The following is a 24,840-nucleotide window of genomic DNA, read 5'->3' as shown; positions in this document are numbered from 1 at the left end:
AGCCTTCGTCCAGTAACTGATAGAAGCAGATACAGAGATCCACAGCCGAGCACTGGGATCCTGTTGAAGAGAGGGGAGAAGAATTGCACTGAGTCAGAGGAGAGGTCAAGGTCATCACAAAGGAATTCACAGAGATAGCTAACTTGGGCTCATAGGAGCTCACAGACTCTGGACTGACTGCTAAGGGACCAACCTAGGCCCTCTATATATGTGTGACAGCTGTATAGCTTGGTCTACTTGTAGGATTCATAGCTGTGGGGAGCAGCAGGCTTTTGGGAACCTATTCCTCTTACTGGCTTGCCTTACCAAGCCTTAATACAATGGGAGGATCTTAGTCCTATCTCAACTTGAACTTGATATGTGATGCTCTGTTGATAGTATAGGAGGCCTGCCCCTTTATGAACAGAAACAGGGGAGGAGTGGATTCAGAAGCAGGGTACAAGAGATGGTGTGGTGATTAAGCCTGTAGACTGAGGATGATACCCCAACTTGCAAAGAAACCTGGGGTGACTGTTCAAGAAGCTGGCTATTTCTGTTATAACTCATTTTTTGGAAGTTGTTTGTTTGTACTTCTTGTTTTACTAGGTAATATTAATTCATTCTCAGGTCTCTGAGGGAGCTGAAGATTAGATAGTTATAGTTACAGTTTTCCTTGTTAAGAAATCCAGAAAAGAAACTCACTAAGAGGTATTAAGTGTATAAGTTTGAAAGACATCAAAAGATAGTTTTCTGTTGGTAATATAAGTTATGATAGAAAGTGAATTAGGTACATTTTGAACTCACCAAAATAGGATAGATAATGGAATATTTTCTCCGAATTTGTCAAATGTAAATGGACTAGATATTGTTGACATATTTATTTACTATATATATATATAGTATATAATTACTGTACTTATTGTTTATAGTTTTTCTTGTATTAGTTATAACTTTTTTATTTTTATTAGACAAAAAAGGTAAATGTGGTGATATTTTATTTGTGTTGAAATGTGGTGATATTTTATTTGTGCATTAATAAATAAAGCTTGCCTGAAGATCAGATGAAATAGCAAGCCATTTTAAGTAAACAAAGAAGTCAGGCCGTGGTAGCACATGTCCTTAATCTTATCACTTAGCAGGCAGGATCTCTGTGTGTTCAAGGTCACAGGGAACAGAGCAAAGTTTGGTGACTCATGCCTTTAATCCCAGTATAAGCCATAGAGATCTGGAGGTCTGTACAGACTGATAAAGTGACAGATCTGGGAAGGAAGAAGAAGTGATGTAGCAAATCAGATGGCAGAACAGCAAGGCATATAGGCATGGGTAAACAGGAAGTAAGTCACATTTAGAAGCTGCAGAGTTGGTGAAGTAAGGCTGGCTGGTGGCTTTCCCTGTTTCCCTGATCTCTCTAAGGCTTTCACCCCTCTATTTTGCTCTGTGTTTTTTAGTTAATAAAACAATTTAGAAATTGGTCTACAAGAGGTGGGTGGGGAGAGCGGAGGATAAGAGAGGAGGAAGGGGAAACTGATCTGCATGTAAAATAAATGAATAAATTTAATTAATAAAAAACATTTTGAAAAGAGTATTTAGATTTGATGGCATCTTAGCCTATGAAATACAGTATGTTATTGGATGAATGGTCTAGACATTCCTGTATTGACCAACTTACTCAGAAGTATGCTTTTGTTTCTTACTGACTCAAAACATTGTAAAGCAGAACCCATGCATTTGTAGCTAAGCAAGCTTCTAGAAAATTCTTATTTTCAATGTCTAAGACATGTGAATCTGAGTGGTCAAATCTCTGTGCTAGAATCAAGAATTAGGCAACCAGGCTCATCACTCACTTTAGCTTCCCATTGACAGATATTCTCTAAGTTGTTGCCGCCATTATGCTCACAGCCTCCTTAGAACCCTGACTGAGTTATTGAGTAGAGAGACATTAAAAACCACTCCTTCACAAAGAGAAATGTTTAGTTCATTGGTCAGCAGCAATTTCACTGTAGAGATTACAAATAGAAATCTACTCCTCTTTGATACTTATCTTTTGAAATGTGTTTTCCTTATGCAATTACTCACATAGTCTATTCTGAGACACCTCAAATATGTGGGTTACATTCAGTTCCAGCAGTGTCTTCAGTGCAAAAAAGATTTAGACACGATAATGGCAAAAGTTGTACATTAATTATATTTCCTGGCAGGAAACATGAAAATCCTTCTTAAATGTAGGTATACAATATTTTCAAAATTAGCATAAGTCTAAACAGAATATGCTTTCTAAATACTATTGTTTTTATTTCAGTGTTTATGTTATACAGAGATGCAAACCTACTTGCAAACATCAAAAAGATCACCCCAGACATAAAAAATGCCTACTGCTTAGCTCTAAAACTCTTCCTAGAAATTCAAGAATTATGAAATTAAATTTGACATCTCACATCCAGCTAGACATAGTGTTATCAGTGTGTGTCTTCTTTTTTTTCTGTAATGGGCAGCTTGGAAGTAAATACACGATGAGGGTGCTGTAGCCTTTAGCAACCTTGGTAGTCAAGCCTTTCCATTTGTCGAATAATTTAAACCATTGTAATGATACTGTGGTCATGTCTTCCTATCACATAAGTTACACATTTTACAGAACTTTGTTTTGGGGTCATTTGTTTAAATTTTAGCTTTGAGAACATATGGGCAAAATACATCCTAATAAACATAAAGAAAGTAACTCCTGCTATGTTTGGTGGCAGGAATGAAGAACAGATTGCATCAGAATCATCTTTACCTTCTGGCATTGCTCAAAGTACTGCACTTCTACCAAGATTCAACTTTAAAAACAATTCAGTAAATGGATATGGAGTAGATTTTATAACAAGGCAAAAGTCTATGTTGGCATGAGTATATTCATAAGAGAGAATTAATTTGAAGTAATAATACATGGGGGGTTAAACAATATGATTTTATTTTTATCTAAGAATAATTTAATAGTAAACCATTTGGGGAGGACTTTACATCACAAACTTGATAAATCCTGGGGATGAAAATTCATCTTGGTTTGTATCCTAAACACTCATGAAATACATGTGATTTTTGTATAAAATTTAATATTTATTTCTAACATTCACTGTTGCTCTGACTTTGAATTTGAAGTCTACTGTTCTTTTCTAAAGAGATTGGTTTAAATCAGAATTAGAGTTGAAATTTTATCTTTTTAATTGACATTAGCTACAATGAGTTTTTCCATTATTTCACAAATTCAAGTGAAAACAACCTATTAAACTAAAATTATTGTAATTCAAAGGAATGTCTTTGATATCTGCCAAAATAAATATTATTTACATTTTAAAATTGATAAAAGCAAAACAAAGCTTACCTATTGAATACTACATTGAGCTGTATCAGTTTTTGTAATTAAATAGGCTACATTATTAGTAATATGTGATGAAGAACATTTTAATATTTTACTTATAAAGTTTCAACATGGCCTAAGGCACAAATAAATCATGCCTCACACCATAAAATCACCAATGTTCACTTAGATTTCTCAGTTTTATTCTTTGTACTCCTGGGTATGGTACCAGCAATAGCAATATATTGCTTTAGCCAACAGTTATAATAATAGCAGTGAAGACCTGCTATTTGTTGGTCATTTATGGCATGCCTAACACTGTCTAAGTTATTAAGAAAATTGCTTGCAATTCTACAGACATTAAAAAGAGAAATAGAGAGATGGGTTCTAGAACAGTAGTTTATCTTATTCTAAAATATTCCCTTTTTATTAAATGTTAAAATATTTTACTTTCATTTAAAATTGTATTCCCTATTCTTTTACTTTATTTTTGAGATTATAATATAATTACAACATTCTTCCCTCTCCTTTTGTCCCTCCAAAGCCTCCCATACAGTCTTCCTTACTCTCTTTCAAATTCATGACCTCTTTTTCATTAATTGCTAATGAAACCTGATCAGTCTCTATAATGTTACTTGTACATATATTTTTATGACTGATCACTTAGTATAATTCCCTAACAATAATCTAAGCATCTGTCTTTATACCTACAGATATGTGAAATCTTCACCTATATCATCAAGGAAACTTATTTTTGCAACAGACAAAGACCATGTCAGAAAACCACAACCAATCAAGATGCATAGTTGTGAATTCCAGTCCCAGTGGGTATATCTAAAAAGTATTCTCTTTCCTAAGGCTCTGGGAACACTGCAGAAGAGGGAGTGGGAAGATTGTAAAAGCCAGAGGATCAGGGATTTTGCTGTGAGACTTTGTCTCCTAGTTATGTTAGGAGCTACAGCCATAAAGTCTCACCAACATGACCACCCAAACATGGACTGAGCAAGGAAAATATCAGCAAGTATGCTAAAGTGGACAGAGAAAGCCCAAAACCTTAGGGGCTGGAGAGATGGTTTAGCAGTTAAGAGCATTGACTGCTCTTCCAGAGGACCTGGGTTCAATTCCCAGCACCCAAATGGCAGCTGACAACTGTCTGTAACTTCAGTTCCAGGGGATCCAACACACCTGGCAAAACACCAATGGTGCCACCAAGGCCCTGCAGTCCCACAACCCATGTATAAAATAATCATTCAGATGCTTATATTACTTATAAACTGTGTGGCCGTGGCAGGCTTTTTGTTGTCTAGTTCTTCTATCTTAAATTAATCCATTTCTATTAGTCTATGCTTTGCCACTTAGTTTGTGGCTTACCTGTACCTTACATCTTTCTTGTCACGGCAGTGGCTTGCAGCATCTCTCTGCCCCAGCCTTCCACCTCCCAGAATTCTCTTCTCTCTTGTCCCATCTATACTTCCTTCCTGCCTGGCCACTGGCCAAACAGCATTTTACTTATACAGAGCAATATCCACAGCATTGGGCATAAAATAAAAATAAATAAATTAAAGATTATAAGAAGATTGTCTTAGCCTTCAACAAGAGACTACAGGCAAGTAAAGAGTGCTGAGAGCAGGAGAAAGAGTCTCCCCGGGTAGAGCGCGCCAACTGGTTATCAAATGTGTGCTTTAATGATTATTTGATATGATGATCTAATTACATCTTATGGTTTCCCTGTTCTCTTTCTTCCTTCTAAACCTGCCATGCACCTCTTCTAAAATGGCTTGCTATTTCCTCTGATCTTCAGGCAAACTTTATTGAGGCACAAATAAAATATCACCACATTTTCAGCATAAATAAAATATTACCACATTTACCTTTGTGGTCTAATAAAAATAAAAAAATAAGAACTATATACAATAAGTATAATAACTATAATGTGGGGATATTTATTTGTGCTTTAATAAATAAAGCTTTCCTGGAGATCAGAGAGAATAGCAAGCCATTTTAAGTAAACAAAGAAGTCAGGCAGCTGTAGCAGAGGCCCTTAATTTTATCATTTAGCAGACAGAGTCTCTGTGTGTTCAAGGCCACACAAGGGAACAGAGCGAAGTGTGGTGACACACGCCTTTAATCCCAGTACCAACCATAGAGGTCTGGAGGTCTATACAGACAGACAGAAAGTAACAAGAACTGTGTAGGAAGAAGAAGTGAGGTAGCTAGGCTAAGAGAGTCAATGAGAGGACAGAACAGCAAGGCAATAAAGACGTAGGTAAACAGGTAGTAAGTCATATTTGAAAGCTGCAGAGTTGGTGAGGTAAGGTTCACTGGTGGCTTTCCCTATTTCCCTAATCTAAGACTTTTACCCTATATTTGGCTCCACATTTTTTATTTAATAAGACCATTTTAGAAATTTGTCTACACATTTTAATTATACAGAACAATGTATTTTTATCTGTGGATTTGACTTTTTTAATTAAGAAATTTTTTATTCATTCCACATACCAACCACAGATCTCCCCCTCATCCCTCCTCCCACCCTACCCCCCAGATCACTCCCCAACCTCTTCTCTGAAAAGGTATGGCCTTCCATGGGGAGTCAGCAAAGCCCACCACATTCAGATGAGGCAGGTCTAAGCCCTTCCCCCTGCATCAAAGCTGTGCAAAGTGTCCCAATGGGCTCCAAAGAGCCAGTGCATGCATCAGGGATAGATCCTATTCCCACTGTTAGGGGCCCCCCAAACATACCAAGCTATACAACTATCCTTTCCACACAGAGGGCCCAGTCCAGTCCCATGCAGGGTTCACAGCTGTCAGACCAAAGTTCATGAATATCCCCTGGCTTGGTTCAGTTGTATCTGTAAGTTTCCCAATCATGGTCTTTATGTCCATTGCTCATAGAATCTCTCTTCTCTCTCTTATTCTGGAGCTTGGCCTGGTGCTTGGCCATGGCTCTTTGCATCTGTTTCCATCAGATGAAGGCTCTATAATGACATGTGGATTTTACTTTAACTGTGACCAGTAAAAACATATGACAAAATTCATATGACATTTTACCCATTATTTTACATTTTTATTCCTCAGTAGTGTTAAATAACATGAGTCCTAACACTGAAAAAATTAATGCATGCCTAGAGTAGAAAGTAATGGGCAGAAACCACTGAACTAGAAAGAATAAGAAATTGTGTGAGCCAGTCAGGTGAAGCAGAATGACAGGAGTCAGAGTCAGAGCTCCACTAAACAGCTGAGGTTACTGAGGGAACAGAATGCCACATTAGGCTACAAACTTTTAGGACTTGAGACTCTTAGCCAATTAACTAGACAAATGTTGCTTTAATTAATTAAAGGGATAGAAGAGTATGCCCACAAATAGCATTGCTTACTTAAGATCTACATCTGAACAGGAAAAAAGAGGCAAAAAAAAAAAAGAAAAAGAAAAAGAAAAGAAAGGGTCATATCAAACAAAGAACCAAAACTATGACTTTCTACAGATGCCTGAATAGCTTTCATGACAAGGTAAGTTTGCATTCAAAATATATGATTCGGTAAGATGTGTTCAAACATGCTGAATTATTGAAGAGAACACAAAGTCTGCATATGAAAAGCAGCACATGAACCTTGAAAATACTTTTGTTGCATTATTTAGAAGAGTTATAAATGTCAGGTTATTGCTAATGGTACTTCTCTTAAGAGTGAAATTTGCAAACTAATATTTACCAAAGTTCATGAGACTTTTTCTATGATACCATGGGCATACTTCCTTGTAATAAAAGTTATGTACCCCTGAGGAAACATTCTGTAACAAACACAAGTGTAACTGGGATATTTTTTGTTCTTATGTTTTAGGCTTATATTATTATAACCCTAGAAAGTCCTAAGTACATATTTTAGACCTTTATGAGTGACATGATTGTCCCATAAGGAAACTACTTTAATTAAAATTGTTTGATAAACTATCATACTTACTGCAAATGTTCATGGACTATCCCATAAACATTCAAACATGCTGTTTGTTCAAAGGATTTTAATTTTGTCTTCATATCAAAAGCTGTTCAAGACATATTTCATATACTATATTTTATTTATTTTCCATGGACAGGTTAATTTTAATGTCTCAATAGATCATCTTAGATGCTATTAATGTGGCTTTTATTAGAATTAGGGGATTATAGGTGATACTCTAGAAGCTGCTTAACAAAATCTTAGTTTGAAAACAATATAAAAAATAAAAATTCTGCTTGATAAAGTTATCAGGAGAAACTTGAGAGGTGATATAAAATTTAATGAACAAATAAGTGAGTTGAATGGGTGGAAAATGGTAGTTCTTGATTAAACTGTCTATTGTTGGCACATAAATTAAAGTGGACTTAATTAAACAAACCTATTTCTGGTATTCATTAAAACTGAGGCATTCACAAGTAAGAGTATACAGGATATGAGTGCTGTAAATCCACTTTATTTTATAACTTTTTAAATTTGTATTTGTTTTAGCAATATTTGTTAATTCTTTAAGAATTTTAGACAATTTATTTTGGACATTGTAGAGAGCCACGTGTAGCCGCACCCTAAAGATGGTGCTGGCTTCTACCCTCTGCCTTCCCGATGGCAAACACTCTTTGTGGTAAACAGCTCCTTATTTGGCTGTGGCTGGATTCGTGTGTTGCTGGCATATGCGTGAACCTGTGGACAGTGCCCACGTGGCTGCTTGGGGTTGGCAGCCCAGCCCTACTTAGGTGCTGGGAGAGGCTTGCCCCGGGGAGAGAGACACAATGCAATTAATCAAAGGTCTGAATAAACTGTAATGAGAAGGATCCCGGAGTCGCGTCTTCCTTGCTGGTCGAGGCGGGCGCGACAGAACATATTGTTCCCTCAACTCCTTTCAACCACACTCCCCACCCTCCCATTCCCTCCTACCAGCTGTGAAATTCCTTCTTCTTTTTTCTTTTCATTCCTCCATAAGTCTAGTTTGTGTGATTCAGCTGGTATTGGGAGTGGGACCTGTCTTGGTGAGTGGTCAACCCACCAGGGACATATCATTACAGAAAAATGATTCTCCCTCTCCAAGAAGCTATAAAATACCAATAGCTGATCAGCTGGTGGTGGGATTTGGGGCCTCCATGCTGGAATTTTGTCTAGCTGGAGCTTGTGTACATCTTGAGCAACTGTTGTGATTAATGTGCTTTCATGTGTACAACTGCCCTATTTTATCCTGAAATTCTATTTCACTGATGTAATTCCACCATTTCTGACTCTTAAAATCTTTCCACACAATGCTGCCATGATTCTGACACCTTTGGGGGAAGGGTGAGGTATGTGTGTCCCATTTAGAGCAGAATGCTCCACTGTCTCGTTTTCCTTGCATGTTGACCAGTTGAGGGACTGTTTGTTAACTCTTCTCCTGGAAAGAGAAGCTAGATTCCCTGATAAGAGTTTAGAGATGCTCTGATCTGTGGATTTAGAGATAGTTATTAAGAGGTGTTTCAATATTGTGTTCATTAACAGAATAATAGTACCAGGCTCTCCCCTAGGACCTGAGACTTATCTAGCCACAGGTTCTTGGCCCTGTCAACAGTTCCAGGTGTGGGTTCCACCTCATGGAATGGGCTTTAGATCCAATCAGAAAAAGGTTGATTATTCCCATAACATCTATGCTACTATTGTACCAGTGACCATATCTTGCCAGGCCAGTTGATTTTGTAGTTTACAGAATTCACAGCTGGGTGAAATAGAGAATTACTTTTCTGCACTAGAACATTCATATTACCTTCCAACCAAAAATGTTAGTCAGTAGCTTCCAGGTGAGTTGAACTTAATTTCCTGTGTCCTGTGACTCAATTATGTGATGTTTTCAGGAATAAGATCTTATAGTCAAGTTCTGCAGGGTAGCCAAGAGTATTAGCAATTGTCTATAATGCATGGAAGGTCTATGTAACTCAACTGGCTACAATTCAAAAGATGTAACCCATTCATCGTACTGAGGTTTTATTTGCTAACATGAGGTGGTGTTTAGTTTAGATATTGTACTCTTGCTATAGAATAGATCCATTAAAACTCTACAAGGCTTGCCAGCAAAGATGAAACACCATTTAAAAATAATACATTACATCTGTGGACTATATTCAATCAGTGCCTACTCTAATCTAAACTGCCTTCTGTGGAGATTATATCAATAGGCTGTATTAATAAAAGTGTCTACCTTCATGATGTCTATCTTCTGATAATGGGAATAAATGATATTATGTAAAGGACAGATTGTGAAAGAGAGCAGTTCATGCTAAGAAAAGAAATTACAGCAACAGGAAGTTATGAGTATATAATACAATTCTAAGGAAAGATTTTAAAGGAGAATGGGGTCGCTTGAGGACATGTGAAATGACATGAGGCAGATTACTTTTATCAGTGGAAATGGATAAGAGTTAACTGGTAGAGACCAGAACTGTCAGGTATTCAGTACTCCCATAGAAAACAATCAGAGATATCAATTTACCATTCAATGTTAGAATCTAATAATTTGAAAAGATAATCTTTATTCAGAATGCATTGCTTTATCCACATCACATATTAGGAATAACATCACAAGAAAATAGTGATACTGTCTTGAATATTCCACAATATACTTATCTACATTATACATTTTTAAAGACTGGGTGGTCTCCTTTTTAGAATCCTCCTTGAGTAGCTACTTTCAAACATTTGCAATGGCACTCATACAAGAATACCTATTAGTGAATTATAAAATTCAAGCAATAAGTAACCTAAAGGCTGACTGGTAAAGGTGGCTTGTTAAATAGAACATTATTTACTCATGTTATAATCTGCAGGACGTGAAATTATGAGTCAATATTTCAGAATGGAAACATAAAGATACAAAAAGCAGTATTTATTAACCTCATGTATTTAAAAGGATAAATATGTACATTAAAATATGCTTGCATGCCAATAAAAAATGTAAAAATAATTTTTAAAAATATTTTAATAATCTTATCTCTGAAGTGATAAGTGAGCTGTAGCATATTTTGCTATTCTTTCTTCCTGAATATTCATTGTTTCCAAAGTGCACTTATTACATTATGATTAAAAACTAGGTTGCAGTAAATAAATAAAGTCTGCATATGCTTTGACACAGCAATTTTTTTAGTAATTTATCCTAAAGAAATGATTAAGGATGTGCATAAAGATTTATGTATATAATGTTCATCCTAGCATTGTTTATTACAACAGAAATGGGAAATAGCCAATCCTGCAATATAAGAGCCTGGTTAAATAAACTACAATATGTCTCTTTTATTAATGCCATGTACTCATTAAAATGACAGTGTAGCAGCTTTCTCCAAAGTGATATATTGCCCTTTATTAACAAAGTTTAAAATGGGAAGGGAGTTATAAGATATTATATATTGTGAATTCACATTTGTTTAAGTATATGCACATTTTTTACTGACATCTATATGCTATATTGCTATATTCTCTACTGTGTCTCTTTCTAGCTGGTTTATGTTTGTTTTTTTAATCCTATTAATAAACTTTGCAAAATTTTGACAATACTCATTACTTCTTTAAAACTATTTTGTTTGGGGAATTATAAAATAATCTTCCCTTTCTTTTCTTCAAGCCCACCCATATACCTTTCCTGGCTCTCTTTCAAATTCATGGCCTCTTATCATTAATTGTGGTTACATGCACACACACACACACACACACACACACATATATATATATATATAATATTACTAAATATAACTTGGCCTGTCTATATAGTATTGCTTGTATATATGTTTTCAGGACTGACCATTTGGCACTGGAAAACCAATTGGTGTGTTCTTCCCTGGGGATGACTATTTCCCCCACTCTAAGCATTAGCTATTTGCTTGTAGTTCTTTGTGTAGGCTTGAGGCATTATGAACTTTCCCTCTCTTGTATCAAAGACTCAATGAACATGATAGAAGAGGGAGCAGAAACCTTATAAGAGCCAGGAGTTCAGGGAGTTTGCTGTGAGACTGTCTGCTAGCAATGTCAGAAGCTACATCCATAAAAATATCAACAACATGACTACCTAAATATGAACTGAACAAGGATAGCAACAGACATACTCAATACTTTAAAAGGAAAAATTTGTTGCAAAAACTCAAACCACGTTTAAAAGAATGAGGACTTTCTTGTATGTTAAATTATAAGGTTAAACAAGTTTTAGTATAAAGTTTTATACTCCTGTCTGTAACTTTTATTAGCACCACCAGAAAGAATATTTTTTCATCCTTGAAACAGAACAGCAATAAACCTAATCAAACATCTAATGAAATGAATTCAGAAAAAAATGAGGATCACAGCATGAAGACGAAGTATCAATGCCTAGACTAAGGAAAATATCTAATTTGGAATGAAGTATCAATGATTTAGCAGAAATTAAAGTGAATTAAATTCACTTTTACTAATGTTAGGTCACTTCCCTTTATTTAATAGTAATAATAACCATAATAATTATAATTTGCCAACACCAACTATATATATATATATATATATATATATATATATATATATATATACATACATACATTTTATGTTATCCTTTTAACATACTATTCTAAATCTAACCTTAGAAATACATATTTTGGGGGTGATTTGGTAAATACTGGAATATGACAAAACCTGAAACTTTGTAATATGCACATCAAGCAAACAGTGCAGCTGAAATATAACCACATTTTACACACAAATGTACTATCAATTACCTTCACAGTCTGTCAAAATACTGCTAGATTACCCTGATGTTCAGATGCACTGAGGACGTGGGTGCAGTAACAAGATGAATGCAGCTCCTGAGCATATGCTGTGCAAGAGTGAAAAGTCATCTTCCGAAGTTCAAACCTAGAGGAGTCCAGTGTCAGCTCCAGTGACACTGACACAGACAGCCCGAAGAGTGTGCTGTGGCACTAGGGTTAGCACGGGCGCTACTGTGGAAGTGTTGGAAGTTTCCAGGCTAGTAATGTTAGGAACAATCCTGGAAAGGCTCAGAAGACTCTGGAAGGTGTCTGCAGACAGGCCAGAGCTAGTGCACTTGGCATTAGAAGCACAGAAAAGCAGCAAAAGGAGACACTTAGAGGACAGGCTATTGAACTAAGTGAATTGTAAAAGGAGTCCCCTCCCCTCAAAAGAGAACAAGCCATCAGAATTGTATGCAACCATCCAAAGGGCATAATGTGATGTGTGCAAAATATGAGAACATTAAGCAACATAATTTTCCTCAGGAACATGAAATATCATACATTTTTATTCATTTGTAACATTAATTAGCAGTGTGGAAAGTGACCATAATCAAATGATCCCCAGAACTCTATATCCAAGAATATATTTAGTTAAGTTGAAATTTCACAGCTTTGTTCACTTTGTGTCCCTGAGAATCCTCAGTGATGTTTACTATTTGAGTCACTGGGAAAACAAATATTAAGCTTCTCTCCTCTTTTCTAGGTGCCGCCGTTCCATTCCTAGCCTTGGTTCTGAGAACCACTTTTCTTCTTCCATTCCCTTTGTAATCCCAACAACAGTGCCTTCTGCAAAAGATAAATCTCATCCATCGGTGTTGGGAGGGAAAAAGGAAAAAAAATCAATATGTTAGCAATCGTGACTCTATATACAGGTAGGAGGAAGCAGGTGAAAACACAATAAGCTCCTAGTCATCAACAAAAACACAGGAAATTAGCTCTCAGGAATAAAAATGGCAGGAGCATGGATTTTGGAACCATGGGTGCAGATGGGATAACACCACAGAGCAAGTTCAGATGAAGAAGGGTCTATGAACAGAACTTGGGAAACTTAGCCAGAAATGAGCAGCCAGTCCAACAGCAGAAGGACTAAGAGTGATGGGCCTGAGTGTTACCAGAAGTAAACAGTGATTAAGCCAAGTGATGATGGACACAGAAGATAAAGAGTGTTAACTGGGGCTGATGAGATAGCTCAGTGAGTAAAGGCCTCAAAGGTCTGTTAACCTGAGTTTGATCCCAGGGTATTTCTAAAAGTGGCAAGAGAGGAAAAATTTCACAAGGTTATCCCCTGACTTCCACATGCTTGCATGTGCATGCACGCATGCACACACACATACACACACACCAACAAAATAATGATAAAATATTTTTTTAAAAGAGACCGAGAATTGATTGTTGGATTAAAGGTTACAAATGACAGCAGTAAGCTTAAGTGTTTTTTCTAATCACTTAGGAGGAAAGAAAAATCGATTGGAGGAGTTGAAAGAGAATAGAAGAGAGAAAATTAGAGGTCACTTTTGAAGGATTTGTTATTGCTATAAGAAATAATTAGGATATAGGACATTGGCCGGAAATAAAATTATTATCAAACAGTTTCTTTTCAAATGAGAGAAGAAACAGAATATTTGCATGTCAATGACAATGATCCAACATGAAATAAAAATCTAAGAATGAAATAAAAAAAAAAAAATAGTTCTTGAATAGGACCAGAAACCAAGGTCCAACACAGAAGAGCACTGGCCTTACACATAGCACAAGCAATTAACCTATAATATCTCAAGGAATGAAGGACAAAGTTAGAGAATGAAAGGCATGGATCATGGTAGAAGTTCACTCTGACACTCTGACAGCTTCCATTTCTTTTTTTTTCCTTTAGAATTATTTTATTAAATCATTAATGTACAACAGCTTCTTAAAATCTACACACGCACTTAAATTTTTAAAGGAAAAACATTATGTCTTATTACACCATGATCCTGGCTAATAGCTGCTGTGGATATCGCTCTGTGTAAATAAAGTTCTGATTGGCCAGTGGCCAGGCAGGAAGTATAGGCAGGACAAGAGAGAAGAGAATTCTGGGAGGTTGAAGGCTGGGTGGAGAAAGACACCGCCAGCCGCCACCATGACAAGATGTAAGGTACTGGTAAGCCACGAGCCATGTGGCAAAATATAGATTAATAGAAATGGGTTAATTTAAGATAGAAGAAGTAGACAACAAAAAGCCTGCCACGGCCATACAATTTCTAAACAATGTAAGTTTCTGTGTGTTTTCACTTGGTTGGTTCTGAGCATCAATGGGCATGGCAGGTGAGAGAGATTTGTCCTGACTGTAGCTTTTCAAAACTTTTGAGAAAAATCTTAAAAAAGGTTTCACATGTCACCTGAAACTTACAAATTTAACATTATCAAAAACGGAATGCTTCTACACTCTTACAAAGACCACTAGAAAGAAATAACAAGTACTGAATCTACCAGATTGAGCCAAATCCCCAGGGGAGTCTTTGCCCTGGAGGAGATGGGAATGGGGGGGGGGGGCTGGGGGGAAGGCGGGACCCAGGGGAACCCATGGCTGATATGTAAAATTAAAACACAAATATCCATATGAAAAAAATAAATTAAATATGTTTTTAAAAAAAGCTAATAAACTGTCTCAAAGGCATTTTTTTACAGTTCTTCCTCCACAGTAAGGTAATGTTATTAAATAATCCAATCCATTCACAAAATGGCTCTCTGCATCTGCTCTGGTGTCTTCTGCCATATCACTGCATATTTATGCTTGACTGAGATAAGAGTTTCCTTAACATTGTTATTTCGATAACCTGAAGCTGTTCCATTATCTCTGGGCTCTCATCCTCTCCTATTTATACAGTGAAGCCCAGGGTGGGTAGGAAGCAGCTCAGTGTGGGCTCCTCCCACGATAGTCCCCACTTCCTCCACTTCCTCCAGGACCACAGTTTCCTCCACCACATGGTCCTCCCATGTCCCTGCTACCACCAAAGTTTCCACTCTTTATTGGGCCATAGTTAGAAGGTTGCTGGTTATAATTTCCAAAATCATTGTAATTTCCACTTCCATAATTTCCTCCAGGTCCTCCTCCATACCCATTATAGCCATCCCCAATTCTACGTCCACTTCCATATCCATCAGATCCCCCCCTAAAGTTACTTCCTGGTCCTGGTCCAAAATTGCTGCCACCACCACCACAAGAATCCCCGAAACCAAAGTTTCCCCCTCTTCCACTCCTTGAACTTTGGACTTCCTGAATCCCTTGTCTAGACAGTTTGGACTTCCTGCATCCCTTGTCTAGACAGTTTGGACTTCCTGCATCCCTTGTCCACTTTGGACTTCCTGCATCCCTTGTCTAGACAGTTTGGACTTCCTGGATCCCTTGTCTAGACAGTTTGGACTTCCTGGATCCCTTGTCTAGACAATGCCTTTCTAACTTCTGCATTGTGACCATTGATGGTGTGATATTTTTGCAATACAATTTTATCCACAGGATCATGGTCATCAAAAGTAACAAAGCCAAAGCCTTTTCTTCCCAGACTGCCTAACAGTAATTATTTCAATAGTATCAATTTTTCCATATTCTTTGAAATAATCTCTAAGGTGGTGTTCCTCAGTATCTTCTTTAATTCCACCAACAAACAGCTTCTTCATAGTCACATGGGCACCTGGTTTTCCAGACTCCTCTCTTGCTACAGCACGTTTTGGCTCCCCCACCCTGCCATCAATGGAATGAGGCCTTGCATCCATGGCAGCATCAACCTCGGCCATGGAGGAGAAAGTTACAAAGCCAAATCCACAAGGAAAAGATTTAAGGATAATGGCAAAGATTTGGAAAGGATAGAGAGAGGATATGAAACAGTCACTTAGGAGAGCAGTAGCAGAAGGGAATGCTGTGTGATTCTAATTCTGGGTGGGAACTTACATAGAAATAGGTAGATATGCATAAGCCAAGCACATAGAAAGCAGGATTTTATTTAAGCATGCTGGAGTGTACCGAGGAGACTAACACTAAGTAAGGAAATGATGTACACATCGCTGTCATTATTGTAGTCTGTGATGGGATTAAATGTGGATGAGGAGGAAGAAATACCAAGATAAGGGCCAGTAAAAGTTGAGGGGAATGTATCCAGTGTTTAGCAATGTCCTTGAATTATGGGTAATGACATATTCTAGAAGGAAAGTTGAGACAGCAATAGGTTGTGGTTACAAAAGGAAATAAAAGCACATTGAATTTATTAACAATGAGAGGCATCAACACAGCAACCCTTGCATTGCTCTCAGCAGATGCCTCCAACAAGGGGAAGGAACCTTCTAGAACTTCCGCTTGTACCAGAAGTATCTATTAAGTGTTCGATCTAGGAATACTTTGACAGAAGATCTTTCAGAAAATGACCCGAAAGGATTCAGTGTCTGGATTATATTGTTGTGTGCTTACAGCTCTATAAATAAATGCAGTGGAGGATCTTCAGTTGTCAGTCCCTATCCGTGGGTAAAGGCTTGTTCTGCAGATGAATGTATGTTGTGCTAATTTACACTTGCTGAAAATTAATTTTTTTCATTTTAATGATCATTGATTTAAGCCAAATCAGTTATTTTTAAAGCTCTCTGGCTTAGTTGTACATTATGACTTTGAAGTTAATCAGCATGCAAATTCTCTGTAGTAAACCTTCTCTATAAAGTGTGTCTAAGGAGGATTAGTGGACAGGTGGTGGCAACCACTTGTAAAAATGTGAGAACATGCAAGTTCATTGCCTTTAAGTATGCCAAACATTTCAATTTGACTAGTTTTTAAAGGACATTTAAGTTTTAATTGCTGGCCTGTCCTAGAAGGACAGGAAGAAAATAGAGAAATTAATCTCTAAGGTTGTAAGATGTGTGCATGCAAAATGAGAAAATGATCTCATACATTAGAAACACCTAAATGATCATGAGTTGTCAACCAGTGAATTAGAGAATAAGGCCATTTGAGGTGTCCAAAATGAAAGTGGGGAAATCCATGTTATTAAGTTGGCCTAGTCTATGGCAACCAATTCCCAGGTTCATCAGTGTTGGCCATACTATGCATGAGCAAGACTACAGTGTGTGAACTACACCATTTAATTCAGAAATTCAATGGTATTGTTGTCTACCGTATTACTCTAATATCAGATTTATGCGAAGACTGAAACATATAGTTGTGAACCAAGATTTAAATGATGCCTTTCCCCACATTCAGAAGAATATTGTCATTTCCTGTTGTCATTCCCTAGCAAACAAAATTGTCTATCCTATCATACATAAATAGTTGGGAAGGTTCACAAACAAACCAGATGTATACAACATATCACTTTTCAAGACTGACAGACTCACGCATACATCTGAGTTTCTCTTACAGGTTTATGAAGCCTCAGTTCATCATGATAAACTCATTTGGATTTAAATACTTGGGTGATAAAACAAACAGGCAGAAAAAAGTAGAGTCAAAAGTAATAGTATATTTTCAGATGGAATTTATTAACTACACTACTGGGCATAGACACAGACTATGGGGTATGAGGTTTTGAAGTTGTAAGGTAGATAAAACAAGTAAATATCAATTATGCAAGAATAAAATGGTGCTCACTAACTAGGCAGAAGTAAGAGAAGTAGGTAAAGTTTCCTTAAAGTATTGGATGATTTAAGCAGGTAGCAAACATGCAAGAGAAGACTGGAGAGCAGGGCCTTAGATGTGAGAAATATGGAAGTTGTATTGGGGACAAGACAACAAGAGGGCCACTTTGACGGAAGCATAAGAGTTATGAGATTTAGGCCATAAGAGTAGACAGACCTACCTATGGGTGGACATAGACCCAGCAATTCTCAAAATGCCATCCAGAAACATCAAAGATGCGTGATACTGCCCCCAGAGTATATACAAGAACAAAGTGACCTCATAAGTAATAGCAAGATGACACTTGTCCTTTTTCCTCCATTGTCTCATGGGCAGAGAGTGGGGTTTGCTAGAATTTGTGTTCCATGTGATATCTCAGCAGAGTTAATCAGGCCAGATATGGAGTAATAGCTCCCTTTATGGATGCAGCAGACATTGGAGGTTTTAGAATTCAGTGTCTTTCATTACCATCTTCAGTCTGAAGAAATAAAGTTATATTTAATGAAATAATGCTGCTAACATGCAATTGTTTGTGATTGTTTTTATTCTAAACTACACTACAAAAAAACTCAACTTTTACTTTAATCCTTAATATTATAAATATGGCATATGTAATGAGTATTAATTAGAACACTTGAGGTTGCCAAGTTTTTAAAGAGTATGGAGGTATCCTGAGACTGTGTTTGAGGAGTAATAATTTATGCTAAAAGATCTGGGATTCTTCCCTTAGGAAAGGAGAGGAAGAAGGAAAAGGCTACTAGAATGTATTGACAATGAAGACAAGATGAAGTGTAGAGCCTGGCTGTGAAATCTGCCATGTGTTAGTCAATAAGTACACAGTAGCTATGAATTCTGGGATTAAACTTTTGTAAATCATTTCAATGTTAAAGAACATGCAATATTTAAACTGAACTTTTCACAAACACAATTGTCCAGCCCTTTACTGCATACTTGCTGTAGCTACTGACAGTGTTGTCATAGGCCCTACATAGGTTTCACCAATTCTGAACATTTGTCCTCAGCCTTGGCTTGGGCTCACATCATCTGTATTGCTTCCCCTATGCACACCTCTTCTGAACTACAGTGTGTGAGGTCCATGGGGAACTGTCTTTACTACCAGTTATGATATGTGTGCATCACACAGAATATATAGCACTGGTACTGAACAACAAATGGTTAGGACCAAAGCGTAAGAATTTGGAAACTAGCACATTGCAAGGCGTCTCAAGTTGCCAAAGAAAATGTGATATTGTCTATGAAAAGAAGCTACTTCATAGATTATCTAACACTGGATTTACTTCTTCCTGGCTTTTCTTCTTTGTTGCCTCACCTCTGCTTTCTAAGATGACATCTACAAATAAAGAATCTACAAATGACACTACCTTCAACATCTGCAGTGGGGAAAACTCAAATTAAGATTATAGTCAACCAAACCTTTTGCCTGAAAATCTAAATTGCTCTATTCGTGAAAACCAGGAATCTATTTGAAGAGAGAGAGAAAAAAACAACCAGAAATGAATCTTTGACAAAGGCATGTTCTCACATATGCTGATTGTGGTCTCAGTGTGAAAGGTCCCCATAGGCTTGTGGATGAAGGGTTAGTTTCCAGCTGGCAGCTATTTATAGGGTGTTGTTAAGTCCTTAAAATGTGGGACCTAAAAGAAACCATAAGAGTCTCTCAAAGACAGGCCTCATAAGTTACAGCCCCCCCAAATCTCCACCCTATTGCTACTGGGGTTCTCTGCTTCATGATCCCTCAAGATGTAACAAGCTCCCCAGCAAGCTCTTGCTCTCATAGATAGTGCCACACCCTTATGCCTTCTCTGCTCTGATAATCTGTATCCTTCTTGAATGATGGACCAAAATAAATCCTCTTTCCTTTAGATTTCTTCTGTTGGATATTTTGTTACAGTGACAAGAAAAATACCTAAGGCAATACTTCTGCTTTGTTTATTAAAGAAGAACCAAATATATTAGTAATAGACTATTTTATCAATAAAGTGAATCCATTGGCTACTTTAAGTCTCCCCTGGAAGTTGGTACCAATAACAATATTTCCAACAAGTAAAAGTACTCTGTAAACCATAATAGTAAAATAGTTGAGCTTTCAAGATATTTTCCAAATAATCCAGGCACAGAGAAAACAGCTGCATGATCTCTGTAGACTCTACAGGCTGACATCACAGAAATGGGGAGCAGAATAATGGTTGCCAGGGGTCACAGAGACTCCCACGCATAGCACTTCTGAAGGATGGTCAAGAATCTAACTTCTCATTTTCTTAGTGCCTTATAGTTTTTCACACACTTTATTTTCTCTGTATTGGCTTCTCCAGGTCATTGCAAATACTCTAAATCTCCTCTGGAAGAAAGCTCCTTCTCAGGATTCCCACTGAGCATACCTAGAAGAAATAAATGTATCCTGGTTGTTACTAATTAGTGAGAAACTATGACCCCCTCATTTAACACATCCTGCTTGGTAATTATTAAATAACCATAGAGGAAAGTTCAGTGCTTTTTAAGTAGCTTGCTTCACTTGTATTTTTTGGCCTTAGAATCAAGACTGCCATTATTTTTTAAATATATTCACTCTTTTCCTAAGAAGTATCATTCCATTTACTGATCTTCTCATTCACTGCATATAAATCTGATTACCTATTGCCTGGAATATGCAATTATGTGAAGTAGAATAGAAAATTAGACTCAAATTTTTCATTTCTAATTACCTGCAAATGTCATTGTTCCTTGAAATAGTCTTTCTGTTTAAGTATAGATTTTGTAGTTTCCCTGATAAATTTCAACTCATCATGGGAAACAGATCAAATAGCACGCCCTTTTTGAAAGGTGCCTTGACCATCCTCTTCTCAGTGGCATAACTAGATTTAAACACTTCTGGGATCCTCTTGAGCATATTAAATTGTACTACATTTTATTATAATTATAACACTGATTTCTGTGCTTGTCAATCAACTTAAGTACTTCAAAGGCGGGCACTGCTGCACACACTTGCAAGTGTTCAATATCTAACCCAGGACCTAAGAAATAGCAGAAATCTTATTTAAATGGATGGACAAAATAACACATCAATCAATGAATAAGTAATTACATGAATGAAAGCACAAAGAAATGAGTAATCAGAACAACTAAACCCCCTAGTACTCAATAAAAGTGACCAGCCTCCTCAAGGAAGGGACCTACACATTTCCATTTCAGTCTTTAAATTGTTTCTAATTTAGTAAAAATTAAAAGAATTTTTCCACTGAGCTAACTTTTATATTCTAAGTTTATTTCTGAATTTAATTAATTATTCTCCATAAGCTTGTCTTTTTGCCTTCTCTGTCTCCAAAGCAAAGTACTGAGTGTTCAGTTCACAGACTTCACAGCTTTCACAGCTCTGTTCTTACTGCCTACACTAGAGTTGAGACTCAGATTGAAGATTTTTTTAAAGTCTTATTACTATTTCCAAAAGACTGTTACAGAGAAAGAATTGTTCTTATTAGGATGATGCTAATTAATTTTATTTGATCAGGAATCTGCCCTAAGCTCAACTTTATGGGTTCTGGAGATGGCTCTTTTTATAGAATGTCCAGCCTATCCATTTGTGCACCATACTTTCCACAGTCAAAAATCTGTAATCTGTTAGATAGTGTAATCTACCTGACAGACCTCGAATGTAACACTTTAGCAGTATGCCTGTGTAGAGAGAGTTCAGCTACCTGGTTACAGCTGCCGTTAAGGAGTGGCCCAGGGTTTTGTTTTCCCATCTTTCTTTGTCCTGTCTTCTAGTTGAGTCAGTTGCTGTGTGAGTGTTGTTGTAATGGTACAAGACAACTTGGTTCCATGACAGACAGCTTTGGTTAAGTTTACTCTTTTGTACTTGGGATCAAGAATTTGCTTTGAGCCATTTTTTCCAGAAGTCCTTCACTTCCCTGGGCTTTTGAAATCATCAATCTTAAATATATATCACTTGGAGAACTAGCTTGACATTGTGATGGGCCATTATTATAGCTTAAACTCCATTTTTAAGAGATTTCACTTGACATTTCAGGCTTATTATGCTACCTTGAAAGATGGCATTCCATAGGGCTCTGTGTTTGATCTCAGGTCTTCATTAGTTAATGCAGAGATCCAAAGCTTCCCCATGGAGTGAATGCCAACTCCAAAACCTTGTCAAGTACCATTCACTGTGGTCCTTTCTTCATTAGTAATCACACTGGACACATTGAGAACAGTCTGTACATAGAGAAATCCTTACAATGTAATTTCATTAATTATTAAGATGAATGGCAATTAGAAATCACTGTTGTGCTTCATTAAGTATAAATTAAAAAGTTAGTATTGCAGCAATGTCTCCTTTTTGGAAAGAGGAAAAGGAATGCTAACTAAAGTGTTTTTTTTTTTTAATTTAAATTTTCCTCTTTTGCAGCCACTAAAAAGAATTTCTGGTATTGCTTGAAGTCAAGATAGAGTCCAGCTGTAATTAATACTGTCATAGAAAAAAAAAGTCAATTATAGATATACTTTGCTTTCAAAAGAGTTTGTGTAAAGAATATTTTAAGAAGAAAGGAAGTGGTCATTTTTTAAAAATAATTCATACATAAACATCAATCCTATAAAATCCTGCCTTAAAGCTTTGAAAATATTAGGCAGCTTATAAAAATTATGCTCTTTAGTAATGGTATAAGGCATTAAATCTATTATTCAACACAATATGCGCTATTTAATAATACAATTGTTATTTAAAATAATTATTCATATATTAAATGAAGATCCTGAATTATGGTTTTATAATCCAGCATAAAACAGTCATCTTGGACTAGGGAGAGACGATTCAGCAGCTAAAGTGCTTGCCACGCAAGCGTGAGGACCTGAGTTCAAACCTGTAGAATACATGTAAAGCCTTGCAAGGTAGCACACATTTGTAATCACAGTGCTTCTATGGTGAGATGGGAGGCAGAGTCAGGAGAATCCCCCAAAGCCCGAGAGATAGCAGAGAGACCCTGTATCATGGAGAAGAAGGTGATGTTGTCCTCTGGCCCCCACACATATGTTGTGGTGCACACACAAAAAAAATATATAGATTATCCAATTAAAACAGAGGTCATTGTCTTGAGCTTCATTTAATTATTTTTTTTATTTATGAAACTCTGAAGGAAACTACAGAGTGACTGTGTTGAAGTGAATAGAAGCAAACTGGCTTTATCAGCATTTACTGTCAATGCTTCTGGGTAGAAGAGCTTTTCCCCTCCAACTAACAATTATGGATTCAATCATCTCTTTGGCTTCAGATAAAGCCCTCTAGAGGGACTAGAGGGGCCCACAAGTGTCACAGATCACCTGAGGGTTCCTTTGATACATTTGGATGGATATCACAAACAGACAATGAATAACTGCCCTAACGATAGTATCCTTGGGGGAACTCCAAGATCCATAGCCTTATGAATTGAGTTTTCAAAGCCATGAGCTTATAGCTCTGAGCCTTGAGAACCAGAGGCTTATAGCTCTGCATTCTTAAAGCCATAAGCTTATATTGCAGACTTTATGTACAAGCAGTCCAGAACCCAGTATCTAGATCTAAAGCTGTAAGCTCTAATACTGGAGCCCTTAGCCTTTAGACATCAGGGGATCCCTAGAATTCTTCCAACGGCTGGCAGCTATAGCTCCCCAAATACTATAGCTCTCTGAGGCCTCTACAGTATTGGATTTTTTTTTTTGTACCCTCGCTTCTTTGGGTCTCTGTTCTCTTCTCCACAGTTTCATGTCTTCTTAGTACTTCTATAGCACTTCCTATCTCCAGTTTCAGTTCTGTTGCTTTCTGGAACTCTTCAGCTACCCTCTCACCAATTCAGCTAGGTATACCTGGAGCTCGCAGCTACAAGGATTAAAAGTGTTTTGTACAAATAGCTTGGCCCACTCTACCTGTGATAAAGATGAGCATTTATTTGGAGAGGTTTTATTGAAACCTACCCTGGCAGCACAGAGAGGTTGTGAACAAGAAGGAAGACACTGAATGATCCATGGAGAGTGAGGTGAATGATGTTTACATAACCAGTAAGAAGGTGTAGTAGATAGCTGTTTGAGCCATGCCCTGCTGAAGCACCATCCCAGAGAGGCAGCTGTAGCTGTTACACTTCTCTATGACCTTGAGGTACCTGCACCTGGGGCATGGCCACTGGGGACCCCTAAGACCTGGGATGCACATATGCCCCCTCTCTCTTTGCTTCACTACCTCATTTTGTTGAATGCATTTACAGACCAGGGCAGAACTCGTCAGAGAATCACATTGGACCGTGCCTCACCCTTCTAGAGTCTGGTAAGAAATTCCTTTATTCTGTCTTGTGAGTTAACCTCCAAATAAGTTCCTTTGATCATTAAATAGACTCCATTGATATATCCCAACATTTGGCTGCCCAACGTGGAGCAAGAGTTTCCACCTAAAACCTCAGAGGATTTAATAAGTGATTCTAAAATGGAGCCAAAAATAACTTCCTACTTCATGTCTCATGTGGGCTGCAGTACAAAAGATGCCAAGGTACAGAGATGCTGCAGTATGCAGGCTTGAGCACAGCATGGTGGATTCCCACATCGGTACACAGAGCTGTCTCCAAGCTGCACAGCACACTGCATGGTGAATTTAGCTTTTACTCATACAGACAAAAAGAGTTTATGGGCCAGGTGCATGCTACCTGATGGCAGCATGGACCCCAGAGTTGACATGTTAAGTGTGACTCTCCTGGGTACCTCTGCCATGTTGGGAAGAAGAAGTGGGTGGAGTCATCAGCCAGGGATGCTGCTTCTATCTTAGCCATGCTTCAGTTTGCAATCATCAGAAAAGGGTTATAGATACACAAAAGACAGATTCTGATGGAACAAACCTCTAAATGGTTTATATTATATGTAAATATGTACATAGGCTTGGAAGAGAGAGGAAAAGGACAGTTATATAAAGAAATAGATAACTTTAAAAAAATAAAGTCTTTAAAGGGACAATAAAAGTAATATAAAAAAAACCTACATAAAGATGGAAATCACACAGAGTCTGGATTATACTGTCTTTGGGATTTTTAACTGCAGAAAGAAATTTGATTGTAAAGACTGAAGTATATATACTTCAAAATTTGTTTCTAAGGATATAT

General features: G+C 37.2%; 1 protein-coding gene across 1 annotated transcript; it reads right to left on the bottom strand.

Annotated features, from left to right (window-relative positions):
- Positions 1-14,965: 14,965 nt before the first annotated feature.
- On the bottom strand, positions 14,966-24,513 carry LOC118585589 (heterogeneous nuclear ribonucleoproteins A2/B1-like). Its single transcript, XM_036190271.1, is given in 4 exon segments — positions 14,966-15,328; positions 15,477-15,603; positions 15,605-15,940; positions 24,446-24,513. Coding segments are annotated over 4 exon segments (894 nt in total).
- Positions 24,514-24,840: the final 327 nt, after the last annotated feature.

This window comes from Onychomys torridus, chromosome 6, assembly GCF_903995425.1.
Source record: "Onychomys torridus chromosome 6, mOncTor1.1, whole genome shotgun sequence".
In the NCBI taxonomy this organism is placed as follows: domain Eukaryota; kingdom Metazoa; phylum Chordata; class Mammalia; order Rodentia; family Cricetidae; genus Onychomys; species Onychomys torridus.
The sequence above is the reverse complement of the archived record's forward strand: the minus strand, read 5'-3'. Positions and strand labels throughout refer to the sequence as shown.